Source organism: Procambarus clarkii, chromosome 84 (assembly GCF_040958095.1).
Source record: "Procambarus clarkii isolate CNS0578487 chromosome 84, FALCON_Pclarkii_2.0, whole genome shotgun sequence".
Lineage (NCBI taxonomy): Eukaryota > Metazoa > Arthropoda > Malacostraca > Decapoda > Cambaridae > Procambarus > Procambarus clarkii.
The window spans coordinates 19,152,121-19,169,620 of record NC_091233.1 but is presented as its reverse complement, the minus strand read 5'-3'; the positions used below and the strand labels follow the sequence as shown (position 1 = coordinate 19,169,620).

Genomic DNA, 17,500 nt, shown 5'->3' with positions numbered 1-17,500 from the left:
AGTAAAGAAGTGAATGTATACACGAGTAAGAATGACGTCATGAACTAGACAGCTCAGTGAGTCAACGAGTAAGTATCCCTTGAGTGGGGAAAAAAAGGAAATGAATTAGTGAGTGAATTAGTGAATGCGACAAATCAGTTAAGCGAATAGGAGTTAACGAAGCATCAAAGCCAGAGTGTTGAGAGCTCTTCAAGCCAGAGACCTCCTTCACTCGGGGGAGAGTTGATTGCAAGGCAATAGAAGGAAGAGAAGGAAGAGAAGGAAGAGAAGGAAGAGGAGGAGAATAAGGAGATGGAAAACGTAAAGTGAACTCAGAGGAAGAGGAAGGGAAGGCAGTGGGAATGCGGAAATGCAGAATGAAACGAGGAAAAACTAGGAATGAATGAAGAACAAGGTTTCTTTTGGTTCTGAAAAGATCATCACCCATTCCACTGCTAGAAAACCAACCCCAAGCCATGCCAGCTAGATAACCAACCCCAAGCCATGCCAGCTAGATAACCAACCCCAAGCCAGGCCAGCTAGATAACCAACCCCAAGCTATGCCAGCTAGATAACCAACCCCAAGCCATGCCAGCTAGATAACCAACCCCAAGCTATGCCAGCTTGATAACCAACCCCAAGTCATGCCAGCTGGATAACCAACCCCAAGCTATGCCAGCTTGATAACCAACCCCAAGTCATGCCAGCTGGATAACCAACCCCAAGCTATGCCAGCTTGATAACCAACCCCAAGTCATGCCAGCTGGATAACCAACCCCAAGCCATGCCAGCTAGATAACCAACCCCAAGCCAGGCCAGCTGGATAACCAACCCCAAGCCAGGCCACCTATATAACCAACCAAAAGCCAGGCCAGCTGGATAACCAACCCCAAGCCAGGCCACCTATATAACCAACCCCAAGCCAGGCCAGCTGGATAACCAACCCCAAGCCAGGCCACCTATATAACCAACCCCAAGCCAGGCCACCTAGATAACCAACCCCAAGCCAGGCCAGCTGGATAACCAACCCCAAGCCAGGGAAGCTAGATAACCAACCCCAAGCCAGGCCAGCTAGATAACCAACCTTAAGCCATGCCACCTAGATAACCAACCCCAAGCCAGGCCAGCTAGATAACCAACCCCAAGCCAGGCCACCTAGATAACCAACCCCAAGCCAGGCCACCTAGATAACCAACCCCAAGCTATGCCAGCTAGATAACCAACCCCAAGCCAGGCCAGCTAGATAACCAACCCCAAGCCAGGCCAGCTAGATAACCAACCTCAAGCCAGGCCACCTAGATAACCAACCCCAAGCCAGGCCACCTAGATAACAAACCCCAAGCCAGGCCACCTAGATAACCAACCCCAAGCTATGCCAGCTTGATAACCAACCCCAAACTAGGCCAGCTAGATAACCAACCCGAAGCCAGGCCAGCTAGATAACCAACCTCAAGCCAGGCCACCTAGATAACCAACCCCAAGCCAGGCCACCTAGATAACCAACCCCAAGCTATGCCAGCTTGATAACCAACCCCAAGCCAGGCCACCTAGATAACCAACCCCAAGCCAAGCCAGCTAGATAACCAACCCCAAGCCAGGCCACCTAGATAACCAACCCCAAGCCAGGCCACCTAGATAACCAACCCCAAGCCAGGCCACCTAGATAACCAACCCCAAGCCAGGCCACCTAGATAACCAACCCCAAGCCAGGCCACCTAGATAACCAACCCCAAGCCAGGCCACCTAGATAACCAACCCCAAGCCAGGCCAGCTAGATAACCAACCCCAAGCCAGGCCACCTAGATAACCAACCCCAAGCCAGGCCAGCTAGATAACCAACCCCAAGCCAGGCCACCTAGATAACCAACCCCAAGCCAGGCCACCTAGATAACCAACCCCAAGCCAGGCCACCTAGATAACCAACCCCAAGCCAGGCCACCTAGATAACCAACCCCAAGCCAGGCCACCTAGATAACCAACCCCAAGCCAGGCCAGCTAGATAACCAACCCCAAGCCAGGCCACCTAGATAACCAACCCCAAGCCAGGCCACCTAGATGACCAACCCCAAGCCAGGCCACCTAGATAACCAACCCCAAGCCAGGCCACCTAGATAACCAACCCCAAGCCAGGCCACCTAGATAACCAACCCCAAGCCAGGCCACCTAGATAACCAACCCCAAGCCAGGCCACCTAGATAACCAACCCCAAGCCAGGCCACCTAGATAACCAACCCCAAGCCAGGCCACCTAGATGACCAACCCCAAGCCAGGCCACCTAGATAACCAACCCCAAGCCAGGCCACCTAGATAACCAACCCCAAGCCAGGCCACCTAGATAACCAACCCCAAGCCAGGCCACCTAGATAACCAACCCCAAGCCAAGCCAGTTAGACAACGTCAACGTTCCTATGATTCTTGATGTAATTGCAAGTAAAATCTAATTATTTGTTTACTTCATCTCGCTCGCTGTTAGTGGAACATGCAATTCAAAGTCGTCCATTCTCTTTATTGGCTGACAGACACGTGGAGATAGACACACAGACTGATAGACACACAGACTGATAGACACACCAACCCCAAGCCAGGGTTGGTGTGTATATATATATATATATATATATATATATATATATATATATATATATATATATATATATATATATATATATATATATATATAATATATACACATGGTTTCGAGTTCTGATATTATATATTGTCCAGTGAAATTCCTCCCACAGATCTTTCACATGATTTCAGAGACAGTATGTGACTATATTATTATAGTTAACTATAATATTATAGTTAATATATATGATAGTTTCGCTTCGAAGACTGCTCATCAAATGAACAAATCCACAAGGGCCGTGACGAGGATTCGAACCTGCGTCCGGGAGCATCCCAGACACTGCTCATCAAATCATGTGCGAATGATAGTTTTGGTCCCTTTGTCTCAGGAGGAATGATTCTTCCTTTATTTTTCTTCAGTTTATTCAATAAGTTGATTAATTTTGAATTGATTGTTTTGTGTTCTAGTTTGTTTGTGTGTGTAATTACCTAAGTGCGGTTACCTAAGTGTAGTTACCTAAGTGCGGTTACCTAAGTGTAGTTACAGGATGAGAGCTACGCTCGTGGTGTGTGTGTGTGTGTGTGTGTGTGTGTGTGTGTGTGTGTGTGTGTGTGTGTGTGTGTGTGTGTTTGAGATGTATAGAGGGGGGAAGGTCCTCTGGGTAGTGCAGTTATGCCACTGGATAACGTTTTATCCCCTTAAATGCATTAGAGAGACGATTTCTGAACTTGATAGGTTTGGGGAGTAGAGACTGGGGTTGGCATGTGTGTGTGTGTGTGTGTGTGTGTGTGTGTGTGTGTGTGTGTGTGTGTGTGTGTGTGTGTGTGTGTGTGTGTGTGTGTGTGTGTGTATGTGTGTGTGTTTACACGGGTCGAGCGTCAACTCCAAAGCTCGACATTTGGAGCCTATATTCTCTCCAAGTTCTTGTATTAACGAATTTGTTTTGAGTTTGTCTCAACCAATTCCTCGATTAACTCATTCCATTTGTATCTAGAAATGTTGCCTTCGATGAACTAATCCACAAGAGCCATGAAGAGGATTCGAACCTGTTTGTTGCTTTCCATATTTATTTTTTCATCTCTGGCACATTTCTGGATCAATTTATAACATTATTCTGGGAATTCTGACTTTGAACATTGCTTTTTTGTCCACTTTATCAATCTCCCTTAGAATAGTATATATACAGGTATTCTGTGTATACTATTATACAGAGAGTATACTATTATAGAGAGTATAACACTCTCTATTCCTTCTCTCCTCTAGTATGTTGACCAGACCACACACTAGAAGGTGAAGGGACGACGACGTTTCGGTCCATCCTGGACCATTCCCAAGTCGATTCCTTCTTAAGTCAATCGACTTGAGAATGGTCCAGGACGGACCGAAACGTCGTCGTCCCTTCACCTTCTAGTGTGTGGTCTGGTCAACTTACTTTAGCCACGTTATTGTGACTCATCGTCTCCTATGTCTGAGGTCAAGTTTTATTAAACTTCCCAGGTGCTCAATCTCTTCAGCTCAGGAACTGGCTTTGTTGCATATCTCTTTACTTTTGGCTTGTGCTTTTCATGCCGTGGCTGCATACTTAACCCTTGGTCTCACAGACGTTATATATATATATATATATATATATTGCGTCTTGATGGATGGTTTATCCTAGTTTCTGAAGGCTATCTGAACGTTGGTACAGAAATCACAATTGGGTGATGCATCAAATGAACTAATCCACAAGGGCCGTGACGAGGATTCGAATCTACGTCTTAGATCATCCCAGACGCAGCCTTAATCGACTGATTTGTCGTTGTTGTTGACGTAATCATTCTAATCCTTAGAGTTAGACAGCTGCTACGGGCTGCTTCCTGGGGGTGTGTGCGTGTGTTAGAGAGAATTTGTTAGAAAGTCAGAATGAATGTGTTAGAGAGTCAAATCTAACACCCTTCTGGTGTTAGATTTCAACGCTTGAAACAATCTATCGTTTCACTGTGAACACTGCTCCTGTGTCTGCTGGTCCTGTGACAACTGTTCCTGTGTCTGCTGCTTCTCTGACCACTGCTCCTGTGTCTGCTGGTCCTGTGACAACTGTTCCTGTGTCTGCTGCTCCTGTAACCACTGCTCCTGTGTCTGCTGGTCCTGAGACAACTGTTCCTGTGTCTGCTGCTCCTCTGACCACTGCTCCTGTGTCTGCTTGTCCTGAGACAACTGTTCCTGTGTCTGCTGCTCCTCTGACCACTGCTCCTGTGTCTGCTGGTCCTGAGACAACTGTTCCTGTGTCTGCTGCTCCTCTGACCACTGCTCCTGTGTCTGCTGGTCCTGTGACAACTGTTCCTGTGTCTGCTGCTCCTCTGACCACTGCTCCTGTGTCTGCTGGTCCTGTGACAACTGTTCCTGTGTCTGCTGCTCCTCTGACCACTGCTCCTGTGTCTGCTGGTCCTGAGACAACTGTTCCTGTGTCTACTGCTCCTCTGACCACTGCTCCTGTGTCTGCTGGTCCTGAGACAACTGTTCCTGTGTCTGCTGCTCCTCTGACCACTGCTCCTGTGTCTGCTGGTCCTGTGACAACTGTTCCTGTGTCTGCTGCTCCTCTGACCACTGCTCCTGTGTCTGCTGCTCCTCTGACCACTGCTCCTGTGTCTGCTTGTCCTGAGACCACTGCTCCTGTGTCTGCTGCTCCTCTGACCACTGCTCCTGTGTCTGCTGCTCCTCTGACCACTGCTCCTGTGTCTGCTGGTCCTGTGACAACTGTTCCTGTGTCTGCTGCTCCTCTGACCACTGCTCCTGTGTCTGCTGGTCCTGAGACAACTGTTCCTGTGTCTACTGCTCCTCTGACCACTGCTCCTGTGTCTGCTTGTCCTGAGACCACTGCTCCTGTGTCTGCTGCTCCTCTGACCACTGCTCCTGTGTCTGCTGCTCCTCTGACCACTGCTCCTGTGTCTGCTGGTCCTGAGACAACTGTTCCTGTGTCTGCTGCTCCTCTGACCACTGCTCCTGTGTCTGCTTGTCCTGAGACAACTGCTCCTGTGTCTGCTGCTCCTCTGACCACTGCTCCTGTGTCTGCTGCTCCTCTGACCACTGCTCCTGTGTCTGCTGCTCCTCTGACCACTGCTCCTGTGTCTGCTGCTCCTCTGACCACTGCTCCTGTGTCTGCTGCTCCTCTGACCACTGCTCCTGTGTCTGCTGCTCCTCTGACCACTGCTCCTGTGTCTGTTGCTCCTCTGACCACTGTTCCTGTGTCTGTTGCTCCTCTGACCACTGTTCCTGTGTCTGTTGCTCCTCTGACCACTGTTCCTGTGTCTGCTGCTCCTCTGACCACTGCTCCTGTGTCTGTTGCTCCTCTGACCACTGTTCCTGTGTCTGCTGCTCCTCTGACCACTGCTCCTGTGTCTGCTGCTCCTCTGACCACTGTTCCTGTGTCTGCTGGTCCTGAGACAACTGTTCCTGTGTCTGCTGCTCCTCTGACCACTGCTCCTGTGTCTGTTGCTCCTCTGACCACTGCTCCTGTGTCTGTTGCTCCTCTGACCACTGTTCCTGTGTCTGCTGCTCCTCTGACCACTGCTCCTGTGTCTGCTGGGGGTAGTTATTTACCCTTGTTGCATAGTGTTTTTGTTCTCCACCTTCCTCTCCTGTTCCCCCTCTCTCCCCCATCTCTCTGCCTCAACTCAGGCATTGTTATATCTTTCTGTGTTTCTCTATGCATGATATTTTTCAGGTAAATGCTTTCACAGCCGGCTATGTCTCTATGAACTTCAATGGCCTAAAACTTTTATTTTCTTGCGTTCTGGTATATGATACCTAGATAGTTTGTGTGTATATGTGTATATTTATATGTGTGTGTGTGTGTGTATATGTGTGTGTGTGTGTGTGTGTGTGTGTGTGTGTGTGTGTGTGTGTGTGGTGTAGGCTAGGATACTTACATGAGTAGGTGGAACCTTCTTTCCTTTTGTTTAATAATATGTGGACAGTTCTTTCTATAGACAGTTAGGAGATAAACTATTAATACTTCAGTTGAAAAGCAATGTTAGGTTAAACTGGCCCGCAATTGCATGGGAAAGGAAGCCACTGACTAGCACCTCACACACACACACACACACACACACACACACACACACACACACACACACACACACACACACACACACACACACACACACACACACACACACACTGTGATGGAGCCAGACTCCATACACAGTTTCAAATGTAACTAGCAGAAATAGCATTAGCCCCTAGTATCAATGCTAGCAGCAGCAGCAGCAGCATCAGTAATAACAGCATCAGTAGCAGTAACATTGGCAGCATTAAGCACTGTAGGAGCAGCAAAAATAGCACTGATGAAACAGTAGTAATATCAGTAGTTATAGCAGCAGTGACTAACATCTACAAGCATAACTACAGCAGTGACAGAGAAACCACTGTAGCATTGACAGCAGCAGCATTACAGTGACAGTATCAGGAACACTAACGGTAGCAGGCTTATAGACAGGAGCAAAGTAGCAATATCATTTGTAGCAAGAGTATTAAAATGATCAGAAGCAGTGACAGAGATTGGAGAAGTAGGAGGCAAAGGAACAGAGGAAAGAGAGAGAGAGAGAACCTATTGAGAAAACAGGAGCAGGGTACTGTAGTAGTAACGGCAAAAGTAGCAGTAACAGTAGCAGTGAGAAGAAAAATATAATTAAAATCAGCAGCCTATGAAAACAGTGAAATTGTAAGTCACTAGAATGATATCCGTAACAATATTATAAGTAACCCCAGGAGCATAAGTAACCCCCAGGAACAGTAGCATAAGTAACTCACCCCCTTCATCGTGAGCTGGCCTGATCGGTCCCCAATAGAGAAGTTCCTGAGTTCTGCAGGGGACAGGTAGTAAAGGATGTTCTGATTGGCCGAGGATGGGAGATCAGGATCCAGAGCTGTTACCTGAGTGGGTAGATGGGCAAGATGAGTTTGTATGGGTAGTTATCGTTGGGTAGTTATTGTAAGGTTGTTAGACGAGAACTACTCATTGAAATTGCTGTGTGGAGTTCTGGTCGTAATTCAACTTTACTTACATTTCCACGTTAACTTTACTGTCACGTCTAAGTCAACTTTACTCTTATTCCCTTTATTTTTCACTCCATTTTGCCCATTCTCCTATTTTCATCCGTTCCTATTCTTTCATTCATTGTCTCCTCTTCAATACTTCAGTGAACCATTTGTAATTTTCATTCATCCAAATTTTATCTATTTATCTTTTTGTTTACCTTCCTATTCCACCTTTCCTGTCTATCTACCTTCATATTTTTCCTTTCCCGTTTGTTTACCCATTCTATTCCACCTCTCCTGTCTATTTACTTTCATAATTTTCATTTCCCCTTCCTCTAGTGTCTCTGTTTACCCTCATGTTTCACCTTTTCCTGTCTATTTACCGCCATATTTTCCCCTTTCCCTCTTTACCCTCACACATCCCTTTCCTTTTCCTCTCCCCCTCTCACCTTGCCGAGCACGACGGAACAGTCAGTGTTCTCTGTGACGGTGAAGGTGTAATTGGCTTGTTCGAACACCGGCTGAAGGTCGTTGACGTTGGCCACGGCGATTATAATGTCTGCTTCCGCTGGGGCGTTGTTCCCGTCGCTCACCCGAACACGCATAGTGAACTGTCCGAACAGATGGGTAGGGAGTGAGAGAGGGGGGATGGTGTTAGTGTCCGGACAGATGGGGGTAGGGGGTGTGAGGGGGGATGGTGCTAGTGTCCGGACAGATGGGGGTAGGGGGTGTGAGGGGGGATGGTGCTAGTGTCCGGACAGATGGGGTAGGGGGTGAGAAAGAGGGGGATGGTGCTAGTGTCCGGACAGATGGGTAGGGGGTGAGAGAGGCGGGGATGGTGCTAGTGTCCGGACAGATGGGGTAGAGGGTGAGAGAGGGGGGGATGGTGCTAGTGTCCGGACAGATGGGCAGGGGGTGAGAGAGGGGGGGATGGTGTTAGTGTCCGGACAGATGGGTAGGGGGTGTGAGGGGGGATGGTGCTAGTGTCCGGACAGATGGGGTAGGGGGTGAGAGAGGGGGGGGATGGTGCTAGTGTCCGGACAGATGGGCAGGAAGTGAAAGGGGGATGGTGCTAGTGTCCGGACAGATGGGTAGGGGGTGTGAGGGGGGATGGTGCTAGTGTCCGGACAGATGGGGTAGGGGGTGAGAGGGGGGGATGGTGCTAGTGTCCGGACAGATGGGGTAGGGGGTGAGAGGGGGGGATGGTGCTAGTGTCCGGACAGATGGGGTAGGGGGTGAGAGAGGGGGGGGATGGTGCTAGTGTCCGGACAGATGGGCAGGGGGTGAGAGAGGGGGGGATGGTGTTAGTGTCCGGACAGATGGGTAGGGGGTGTGAGGGGGGATGGTGCTAGTGTCCGGACAGATGGGGTAGGGGGTGAGAGGGGGGGGGATGGTGCTAGTGTCCGGACAGATGGGGTAGGGGGTGTGAGGGATAGATGAAATGAAATGCGAGAGAAAGAGAATAGAGAAATATAAAAAGAGACAACAAAAGTTAAGTTACAGCCCCGCTCCTGTGCCAGGTAAGTCCACTACGGGCTCACCATAGCCCGTGCTACTTGCAACTTTTTGTTCCTAGTAGCTGAATCTTAAACAACATGTAAAATGAGACATAATAGGAAGAAAAGAGAGAGAGAGAGAGGGAGGATGAGAGAGAGAGAGAGAGAGAGAGAGAGAGAAAGTGAGTGAGAGAGAGAGAGATGAAAGCAGGAAGTGTTGGCGTAAGATCAACTTATTGATTAAATCTGGCTGACAACTCACCACTGAAGTTCAGGGAGGTGGACCCCCTTAGGGATCAGCTTAGTGAGTGACGTATCTTTCAGACATTTAAAATAGATAAGCTAAACTTCTCTGGCCTGGAGTCATTATTGCATTACCACATCAACCGAACCATTACAAGGCCGGAAAAGTTGGTTATCCGGACAGAAACACCCGGAACACCTTATCAAAAAGAGTGACAAGGAAAATATGTTGCATATATCAAAGGTCGGCCTTAGGGCGCATTCTCTCCTTGAGTGATATCAACAGATATCAACAATGGATGTTGACCAGACCACACACTAAAAGGAGAAGGGACGACGACGTTTCGGTCCGTCCTGGACCATTCTCAAGTCGACACCCTAGAAGGTGAAGGGACGACGACGTTTCGGTCCGTCCTGGACCATTCTCAAGTCGACACCCTAGAAGGAGAAGGGACGACGACGTTTCGGTCCGTCCTGGACCATTCTCAAGTCGCTTGAGAACATCAACTATCTTGAGGTTATCTTTAGATGATTTCAGAGCTTTTTAGTGTCCCCGCGGCCCGGTCCTCGACCAGGCCTCCACCCCCAGGAAGCAGCCCGTGACAGCTGACTAACACCCAGGTACCTATTTTACTGCTGGGTAACAGGGGCAATGGATTAAGATGTCCGATGCAGCGATGCTTCAAGACACTTAAAGCTGAGTCTAACACGCTAATCAATGGAACTTATATATGTAAAAATGAGAATTACTTTAAAAGACGAATAAAACATATTGAAAAACAAATCAAGACAATGTTTACAAAGTTGTAAATCATTTGAAACACTTTTTTTAATCACGAATTTATTCGATAATCAAAAGCGAGAAAATGGCGACTTTTTGATAATTGACATTTACAATTATCAAAGAATTTGGTTATCTTATTTCAGTAAAATTAAAATATGCATTGTTTTTGCGATCAAATAAAATACGATGCCAAACTTTATATATTTTTTGTTTACATATGGAATAGTTTATCACCCAAAATTATGTAAATATCATGTAAAAATTATGTAAATAATATTATGTACAAGATGTACATATATCAGTTCCGGTGATTGGACATCTAATCATCCAAATTGATTCACTTGGATTCGATGATTTGCTGCTAATTGTTTCCCCTTGAATATCACAATCACCTTGAGTTAGTGATGGTGGGTGATAGTGTAGATAATCACCATTCTTGAGGTTATCTTGAGATGATTTCGGGGCTTTTAGTGTCCCCGCGGCCCGGTCCTCGACCAGGCCTCCACCCCCAGGAAGCAGCCCGTGACAGCTGACTAACTCCCAGGTACCTATTTACTGCTAGGTAACAGGGGCATTCAGGGTGAAAGAAACTTTGCCCATTTGTTTCTGCCTCGTGCGGGAATCGAACCCGCGCCACAGAATTACGAGTCCTGCGCGCTATCCACCAGGCTACGAGGCCCCTACCATATAGTAATTATTATTTTAATTCATCATCATCCTCACCTGGATCAGTGTTATCCACAATCTCTTCATTATAATCATCAGAATTATTATTTTAATCATCCTTATCTTCGTTTTTATTGCAATTATATTTCTTATCATTATCAATAGCATTGTAATCCTCCCCCCAGCATAGTCACTATGATTACAACATCGTCACCATCATTGTAACATCGTCACCATCATTGTAACATCGTCACCATCTATTTAACAGGTTAAAATATGTTAATAACATTTACAGAAATGTTTGGAATGTTAATATAATATTTTCTTGTTTTTCTTGATAAGTAATCTTGGCGGAGATTAATGTTTTATTGGTGTGTTTGTTGCTTTTGTTGTGTTTGTCTGCTGTTGTTGCTTATTTGTGGTGCTTTTGTTTGCTGTTCGCTTTCAACTTCTTTAAAAGTTTTCGTTTTTTTGTTTATTTTTTTATTTTTTTGCTCTGATATGTATTATTGTGTTTGTTCATGTTTCATGTTCATTGTGTGTGTTTGTATGCACACACACACGCGCGTGCATACAACAGCTTGGAGGCCTCGCGGCTGAGTGGATAGCGGTTGGTGGTCGGAGTTCTATGGTTTCGGGTTCGATTCCAGATCGAGGTAGAAACAAATAGGTTAGAGTTTCTTTTCATTCTGGTGCATCTGTTTACCTAGCAGTGCCTGTGAGTTAGACAGCTGCTATGGGCTGCTTCCTGTGTGTGTGTGTGTGTGTGTGTGTGTGTGTGTGTGTGTGTGTGTGTGTGTGTGTGTGTGTGTGTGTGAGAGAGAGAGATAAATATACGTAGTAGACATAATAGAGGAAAAATAGATTGGTTAGAAAGGCGGGGTCCAAGAGCTAATAGCTCGATTCTGCAGGCTATTGACAAATAGTTTAAACACACACACACACACACACACACACACACACACACACACACACACACACACACACACACACACACACACACACACACCAGTTTCAAAGCGTTATACGACAAAGAGTACTGGGAAGACGGGACACCACGAGCGTAGCTCTCATCCTGTAACTACACTTAGGTAATTACACACACACACACACACACACACACACACACACACACACACACACACACACACACACACACACACACACACACACACACACACACACACACACACGCACCCTCCCTCCCTCTACTCACATTTCTGTCAAACACAGGATGATCATAGTCAAGTGCCTTGTTAACTAACACATCTCCTGTAGAGGCATCAATCCGGAACTTCCTTTCCTGATTACCGTCAACGATCTGATAGGTGAAGTGATTCACTGTGGACACAAACAAGCCCCAGTTAGCTCCCTCTCTCAACAAGTTGCTACTGCATGCATACATTATTCTGATTGGTGTGTGAAAGTGCATTATTATTATTAACATCTTTATTGACAAAATTAATTACAATTTTGCCTAATATGAGGATTTTGATAGTCTTATTAAATTGAAGTTAATGCTAGTATTCACTGTCACGCAGGACTAGAGGGTCATACGTAAGACAATAGGTCTAAACTGTAGGCTGAAGCACATATATATTGTGCAAAAATCAACTTGTATTTAATCAATCTTTGGTTAGTATTTGATAAATAATTGGTTAGTATATTATTAAAATTTATAATTGGGATTATATTTATGGAAATATGAATTCAGAGTTACTACTGCTAATACTACTTCTGTTTCTACTTCTACTACTACTCCTGTTAGTACAATATCTACTGCTATTTCTTGGAGTAGTTCAGGTAGTAGTTCAGTAGCAATTCTAAGTTCTAAGTAGTTCAGTAGCAATTCTAAGTTCTAAGTAGTTCTTAGCAGTAGTTCAATTACTGCTGTTTCTACTACTGCTATTTCTACTACCACTAATTCTGCAACTACTACCACAAAAAACAACAACACTACAAGACCAACAAGAGCAATAACAACAACAGCCCCCCCCACAACAACCCCCCCCCTCTCTCCCTTTTTCCCTGTGTAGCACAAACAGTTTCGTCGTAAACTCACCGATATCCGGATCATTGATCAAGAGTCGTATCCCCGTCGGCTTTCCTACCTCCCTATTCTCAGGCAGCTGGACTTCATACACCCCCAGGGCGTTGTCTAGGACCGGAGCCACATCGTTGAGGTCCTGTACAGTTATCCAGTAGATAGTCATCCTCTCATGCTCTGCCAAATGCGTTCAGGTGGTCAGTTGAGGTGTGTGTGTGGGGGGGGGGTATATGGCAGAGAAATGGGTCGTTAAAGGGGGTTGTTAAGGGGTAGATTAGGGGGTTTGTTTAAGTGGAGGTTGATAAGGTTCTAGGGATGTGTTTGGGTAAATTATGGATTTGGAAATATATCTTGAATTATTGTTTGAGAGATTTCTCTTGGGACACCTAGTAGCACCTGGTTCCTGACTTAACTACAAGCAAGGGGTCCCAATCGACTGAGCACTGTCGTAGCTCAGTCGATTAAGGCAGTGTCTGGGATGCTCCCGGACGCAGGTTCGAATCCTCGTCACGGCCCTTGTGGATTTGTCCCTGAGTCTTCTAGTAGCACCTGGTCCATGACTTATCTACTAGGACTCGATCCATGACCCACCTGGGACTCCGTCAGTGACTTGTATTGGAATTCGGTACTGTTTTTTCTCCTCTCGGTCCAGAGGCTGAGTGGTCCACAACTCCCCATTGGTCTTGAGGGCAAATTTGGTCTTCACATCCGAGGAAGCTGTGCCGTCGAAGGAGTAGATCAGCTGGTAGGAGAGAGAGAGGGATTATATAGCCCTTGAAAGGGATATTAGACAGACTAAGAGTGATGAGTTATGACTAAGTCTTGAAAGGCTAACTCATTGACCCTTGGGGCTCGAACGCCGACCCTTGTAAGAACCCAAGTCGTTGCGCCACAGTCTGGACTCTTCGAGAGGGACACTAAAGCCCCGAAATCATCTCAAGATAACCTCAAGCTCTCAAGATAACCTCAAGCTCTCAAGATAACCTCAAGCTCTCAAGGTGGTGTTAATTTATACATAGGTTGAATTTGTTAGTTTTTTTAGGATATTTAATAGTGCTTTAAATAACATTAGCAGGAGTTAATTATTTCAACAGGCGCAAAATGTTAACACTGTGTTAAATATTTGATTATAAACTTCACATTAACAGATTCCGCTGATTACTTATATGTTAAAATCCTGATTTAACATATGGAAAGTTCTTTAAAACTTTTACCTTCTGAGAAAAGTTTCTGTTTACTGAAGATGTCAATGATGTATATAATCTTGAATCTATTGTACGTATTTTGTGGGATGAAAATAGATAGACGGTAAACAGGAGGTGGATAGACAATTTAACAACAAGCAAATCATCGAGATAGACAGACAGGCACACAGACGGACAGAAATACAGCTAGAGACACTTAGACAGATACGCACATATTGAGAGAGATAGACAGAATGTCAGAGTGACAAAGCCAACTAGCCAGTCAGCCAGCTAGCCAGCCAGTTACTCAGCCAGCCAGACAGACAGACAGACAGCCAACCAGTCAGACAGACAGACAGACAGACCTGTCTGAATCGTGGAGAGGTGTCCTTATCGAGAGCCTGAATAGTGGTGATAAGAGTGCTGTCTGTGTTCTCCAAGACAGCTCCATCAAAGGGCTGAAGAAGAGGGGCGTTGTCGTTCACATCCAGAATGTCTACCACGACCTGCTTGCACCTGGCGGGCGTTCTTGTCGTTCTGGGGAGAGAGAACGAGGAGACGATGAGAGAGCACTGAGAGAGAGGGAGAGGAATGATGACCGAACCAAACAGAAGAAGATGGGAGAAACATCGTCGTTTCTCAGTCGAAGAAAGGTTGTCATTTCTCCAAGAAAGAGAGGGGGAAATAGGAAGGAATGAGGGAGAGAAAGAGAGGGTGGGTGATGGAAGAGAAAGGGGAAGGAAGGAAGAGGGTAGTGATGGAGGCTACTAGGGAATAGGGAACGTAGCATTGTCTTAGGAAAGCCAATTTAGACTGATTGTGGCTTGTTTGGATAGGTTAGGTTAGGTTAGGTTAGGATCCTGTTAGGTTAGATTAGTCAGGATAAAACTGGTGAGAACGGTTAGAGTCGGCTAGTTTAATGAGCTAGGGTTCCTTGGATTAATTAGGTTAGTTTAGGCTAGGTTAGGTTCATAAGGTTAGGATATGCAAAGGTAGACAGGGTAGATTAATCAGATTAATTAATATTAGATTAGATTAAGTAAACACACACACACACACACACACACACACACACACACACACACACACACACACACACACACACACACACACACACACACACACACACATACACACACCCCCCCCAAGAGCCCTAACAATCCCTAATTATCAGTAGAAACCGCCATGACATTATGAACAGAACCTCAACCCCAAATAAGAACAACTAGCGAAGTCTTCACCACTTCGAAGCTTACCTAGCGAAGTCTTCACCAGTTCGAAACTTACCTGGCGAAGTCTTCACCACTTCGAAGCTTACCTAGCGAAGTCTTCACCACGTCGAAGCTTACCTAGCGAAGTCTTCACCAGTTCGAAACTTACCTGGCGAAGTCTTCACCACTTCGAAGCTTACCTAGCGAAGTCTTCACCACGTCGAAGCTTACCTAGCGAAGTCTTTACCAGCTCGAAGCTTACCTGGCGAATTTTTCACCACTTCGAAGCTTACCTAGCGAAGTCTTCACCACTTCGAAGCTTACCTAGCGAAGTCTTCACCACTTCGAAACTTACCACAATCTGAAGGTTGAGTTTGTACGCCTGCACGGACTCGAAGTCCAAGTTCCTGGTAGCCACGAAGACGGCGACGCCCTTGCTGTCCCCGCAAACGCCCCGTCCCTCCGGCAGGCGCCTGCGTCGTCGACCAGCATGGACAGGCAGACGGAGATGGACAGAGAAGAGGGCTTAGCACATCGGGAGATGACGTACAGATTGACAGATGATCACATCAACGAATGGGACTTAGACAGGGACCCGAGACTTGTTAGGGACTCACAGAGGAACAGAAATATAGACAAACCGACAGAGGTACAGACAGATAGACTTACAGAGTATATAGAAACAGGCAGATTGACAGAGGGGACACAAAACAGACCGACGAAGTCATGCAGATAGACAGAAACGCCGAGTCGATGAAATACAGGTAGACAAAGGTACATTGAAACAGACAGACGCAGATACAGACAGGAGTCGCTTCTACAGAAGAACTTGAAAGCTATGTACCCAAACGTTGTCCACTAATGTCACTAATGTCTGCTCAGTCGGAGGGAAGAACAGAGTTATTGGTTTTGTTAGTGTGTTGTGTGTGTGTGTGTGTGTGTGTGTGTGTGTGTGTGTGTGTGTGTGTGTGTGTGTGTGTGTGTGTGTGTGTGTGTGTGTGTGTGTGTGTGTGTGTGTGTGTGTGTGTGTGTGTGTGTGTGTGTGTGTGTGTGTGTGTGTGTGTGTGTGTGTGTGTGTGTGTGTGTGTGTGTGTGTGTTGTGTGTGTGTGTGTGTGTGTGTGTGTGTGTGTGTGTGTGTGAACGTGATGGTGTGTGTGTTAGCATGTGTTGGAAGATCAAGATTGTGGTACAACTGTACTCTTAATTTCGTTGACAATCATATATTGTCGCATACATATATTACAATCCACAATGACGTGGATAATATCACAATATACACATTGATCATCGGGGAACTGAACTTGGGCCAGCAAAAATAACCAGCCCAAAATGTCCACATAATAAAAACACACCCCAAAAAACGAAATAACAGCGTTTCTATATGAATCTAAACTACATATATTTTCTATTGCCAAACGAAAAAATCCTTTAATTAATTAATTTACCTGATAGCGAAGGTGCCATCTGAGTTGGTATCTCTGGTGTTCCCGTTAAGCAGAGTGATATATACATCTGGGTTGTCAGGCAGATTGGACCTGGTAGGGTAGTTAAGGTGTTAAATAGGGTGATTATAAGGAGAAAGGCTAAGACAGGGTAATGTAAATATTGGGAGAAAGTACTATGAATCCCTTTGGTTATATTACAGTTGGAAGGGAGATTTACCTGTGTTTACCTGAAAGCCAGTAACTCTAGTGGCCTCGACGAGGACAGGAAGATTCCTTGGCATGTGATGACAAGAAGCTGGGATATGAGGATAAGGAGCTGGGATATGTGGACAAGGAGCTGGGATATGTGGATAAAGAGCTGGGATATGAGGACATGGAGCTGGGATATGAGGACAAGGAGCTGGGATATGTGGACATGGAGCTGGGACATGAGGACAAGGAGCTGTGATATGTGGACAAGGAGCTGTGATATGTGGACAAGGAACTGTGATATGAGGACAAGGAGCTGGGATATGAGGACAAGGAGCTGGGACATGAGAACAAGGAGCTGGGATATGTGGACAAGGAGCTGGGGTATGAGGACAAGGAGCTGGGATATGAGAACAGGGTTCTGGGCTATGAGGAAGGGGGGATAAACCCTATGCAAATATTCTGGAATAGATCCAAAACAATAGAGCTGAAACCTAAAGAAGGGATGAGGATAGACCCTAAGAAAGGCAAGAAGATAGAACTTAATGAATGAGGAACTTGAGATCCAGAAGAACAACAAAAGATAAAAAGAATTACTGTTTTCCCTTTGACGTAGATAATTTACCATAGCATTCCCAGACTGGACTTCTGGCAAGGGGCCAAATGGCTT

At 46.0% G+C, this 17,500-nt stretch overlaps 1 protein-coding gene across 1 annotated transcript in view; it reads right to left on the bottom strand.

Moving 5' to 3' along the window:
* The window catches only part of LOC123752479 (DE-cadherin-like), a gene marked incomplete at its 3' end in the record, with an annotated part of 60,999 nt that overhangs the window by 20,600 nt on the left and 22,899 nt on the right, over positions 1-17,500 (bottom strand). Inside the window, 9 exon segments of the mRNA XM_069316670.1 lie at positions 7,337-7,459; positions 8,014-8,175; positions 11,970-12,094; positions 12,816-12,977; positions 13,392-13,542; positions 14,350-14,499; positions 14,501-14,521; positions 15,551-15,668; positions 16,642-16,731. Coding sequence (XP_069172771.1) covers positions 7,337-7,459; positions 8,014-8,175; positions 11,970-12,094; positions 12,816-12,977; positions 13,392-13,542; positions 14,350-14,499; positions 14,501-14,521; positions 15,551-15,668; positions 16,642-16,731 — 1,102 coding nt within the window.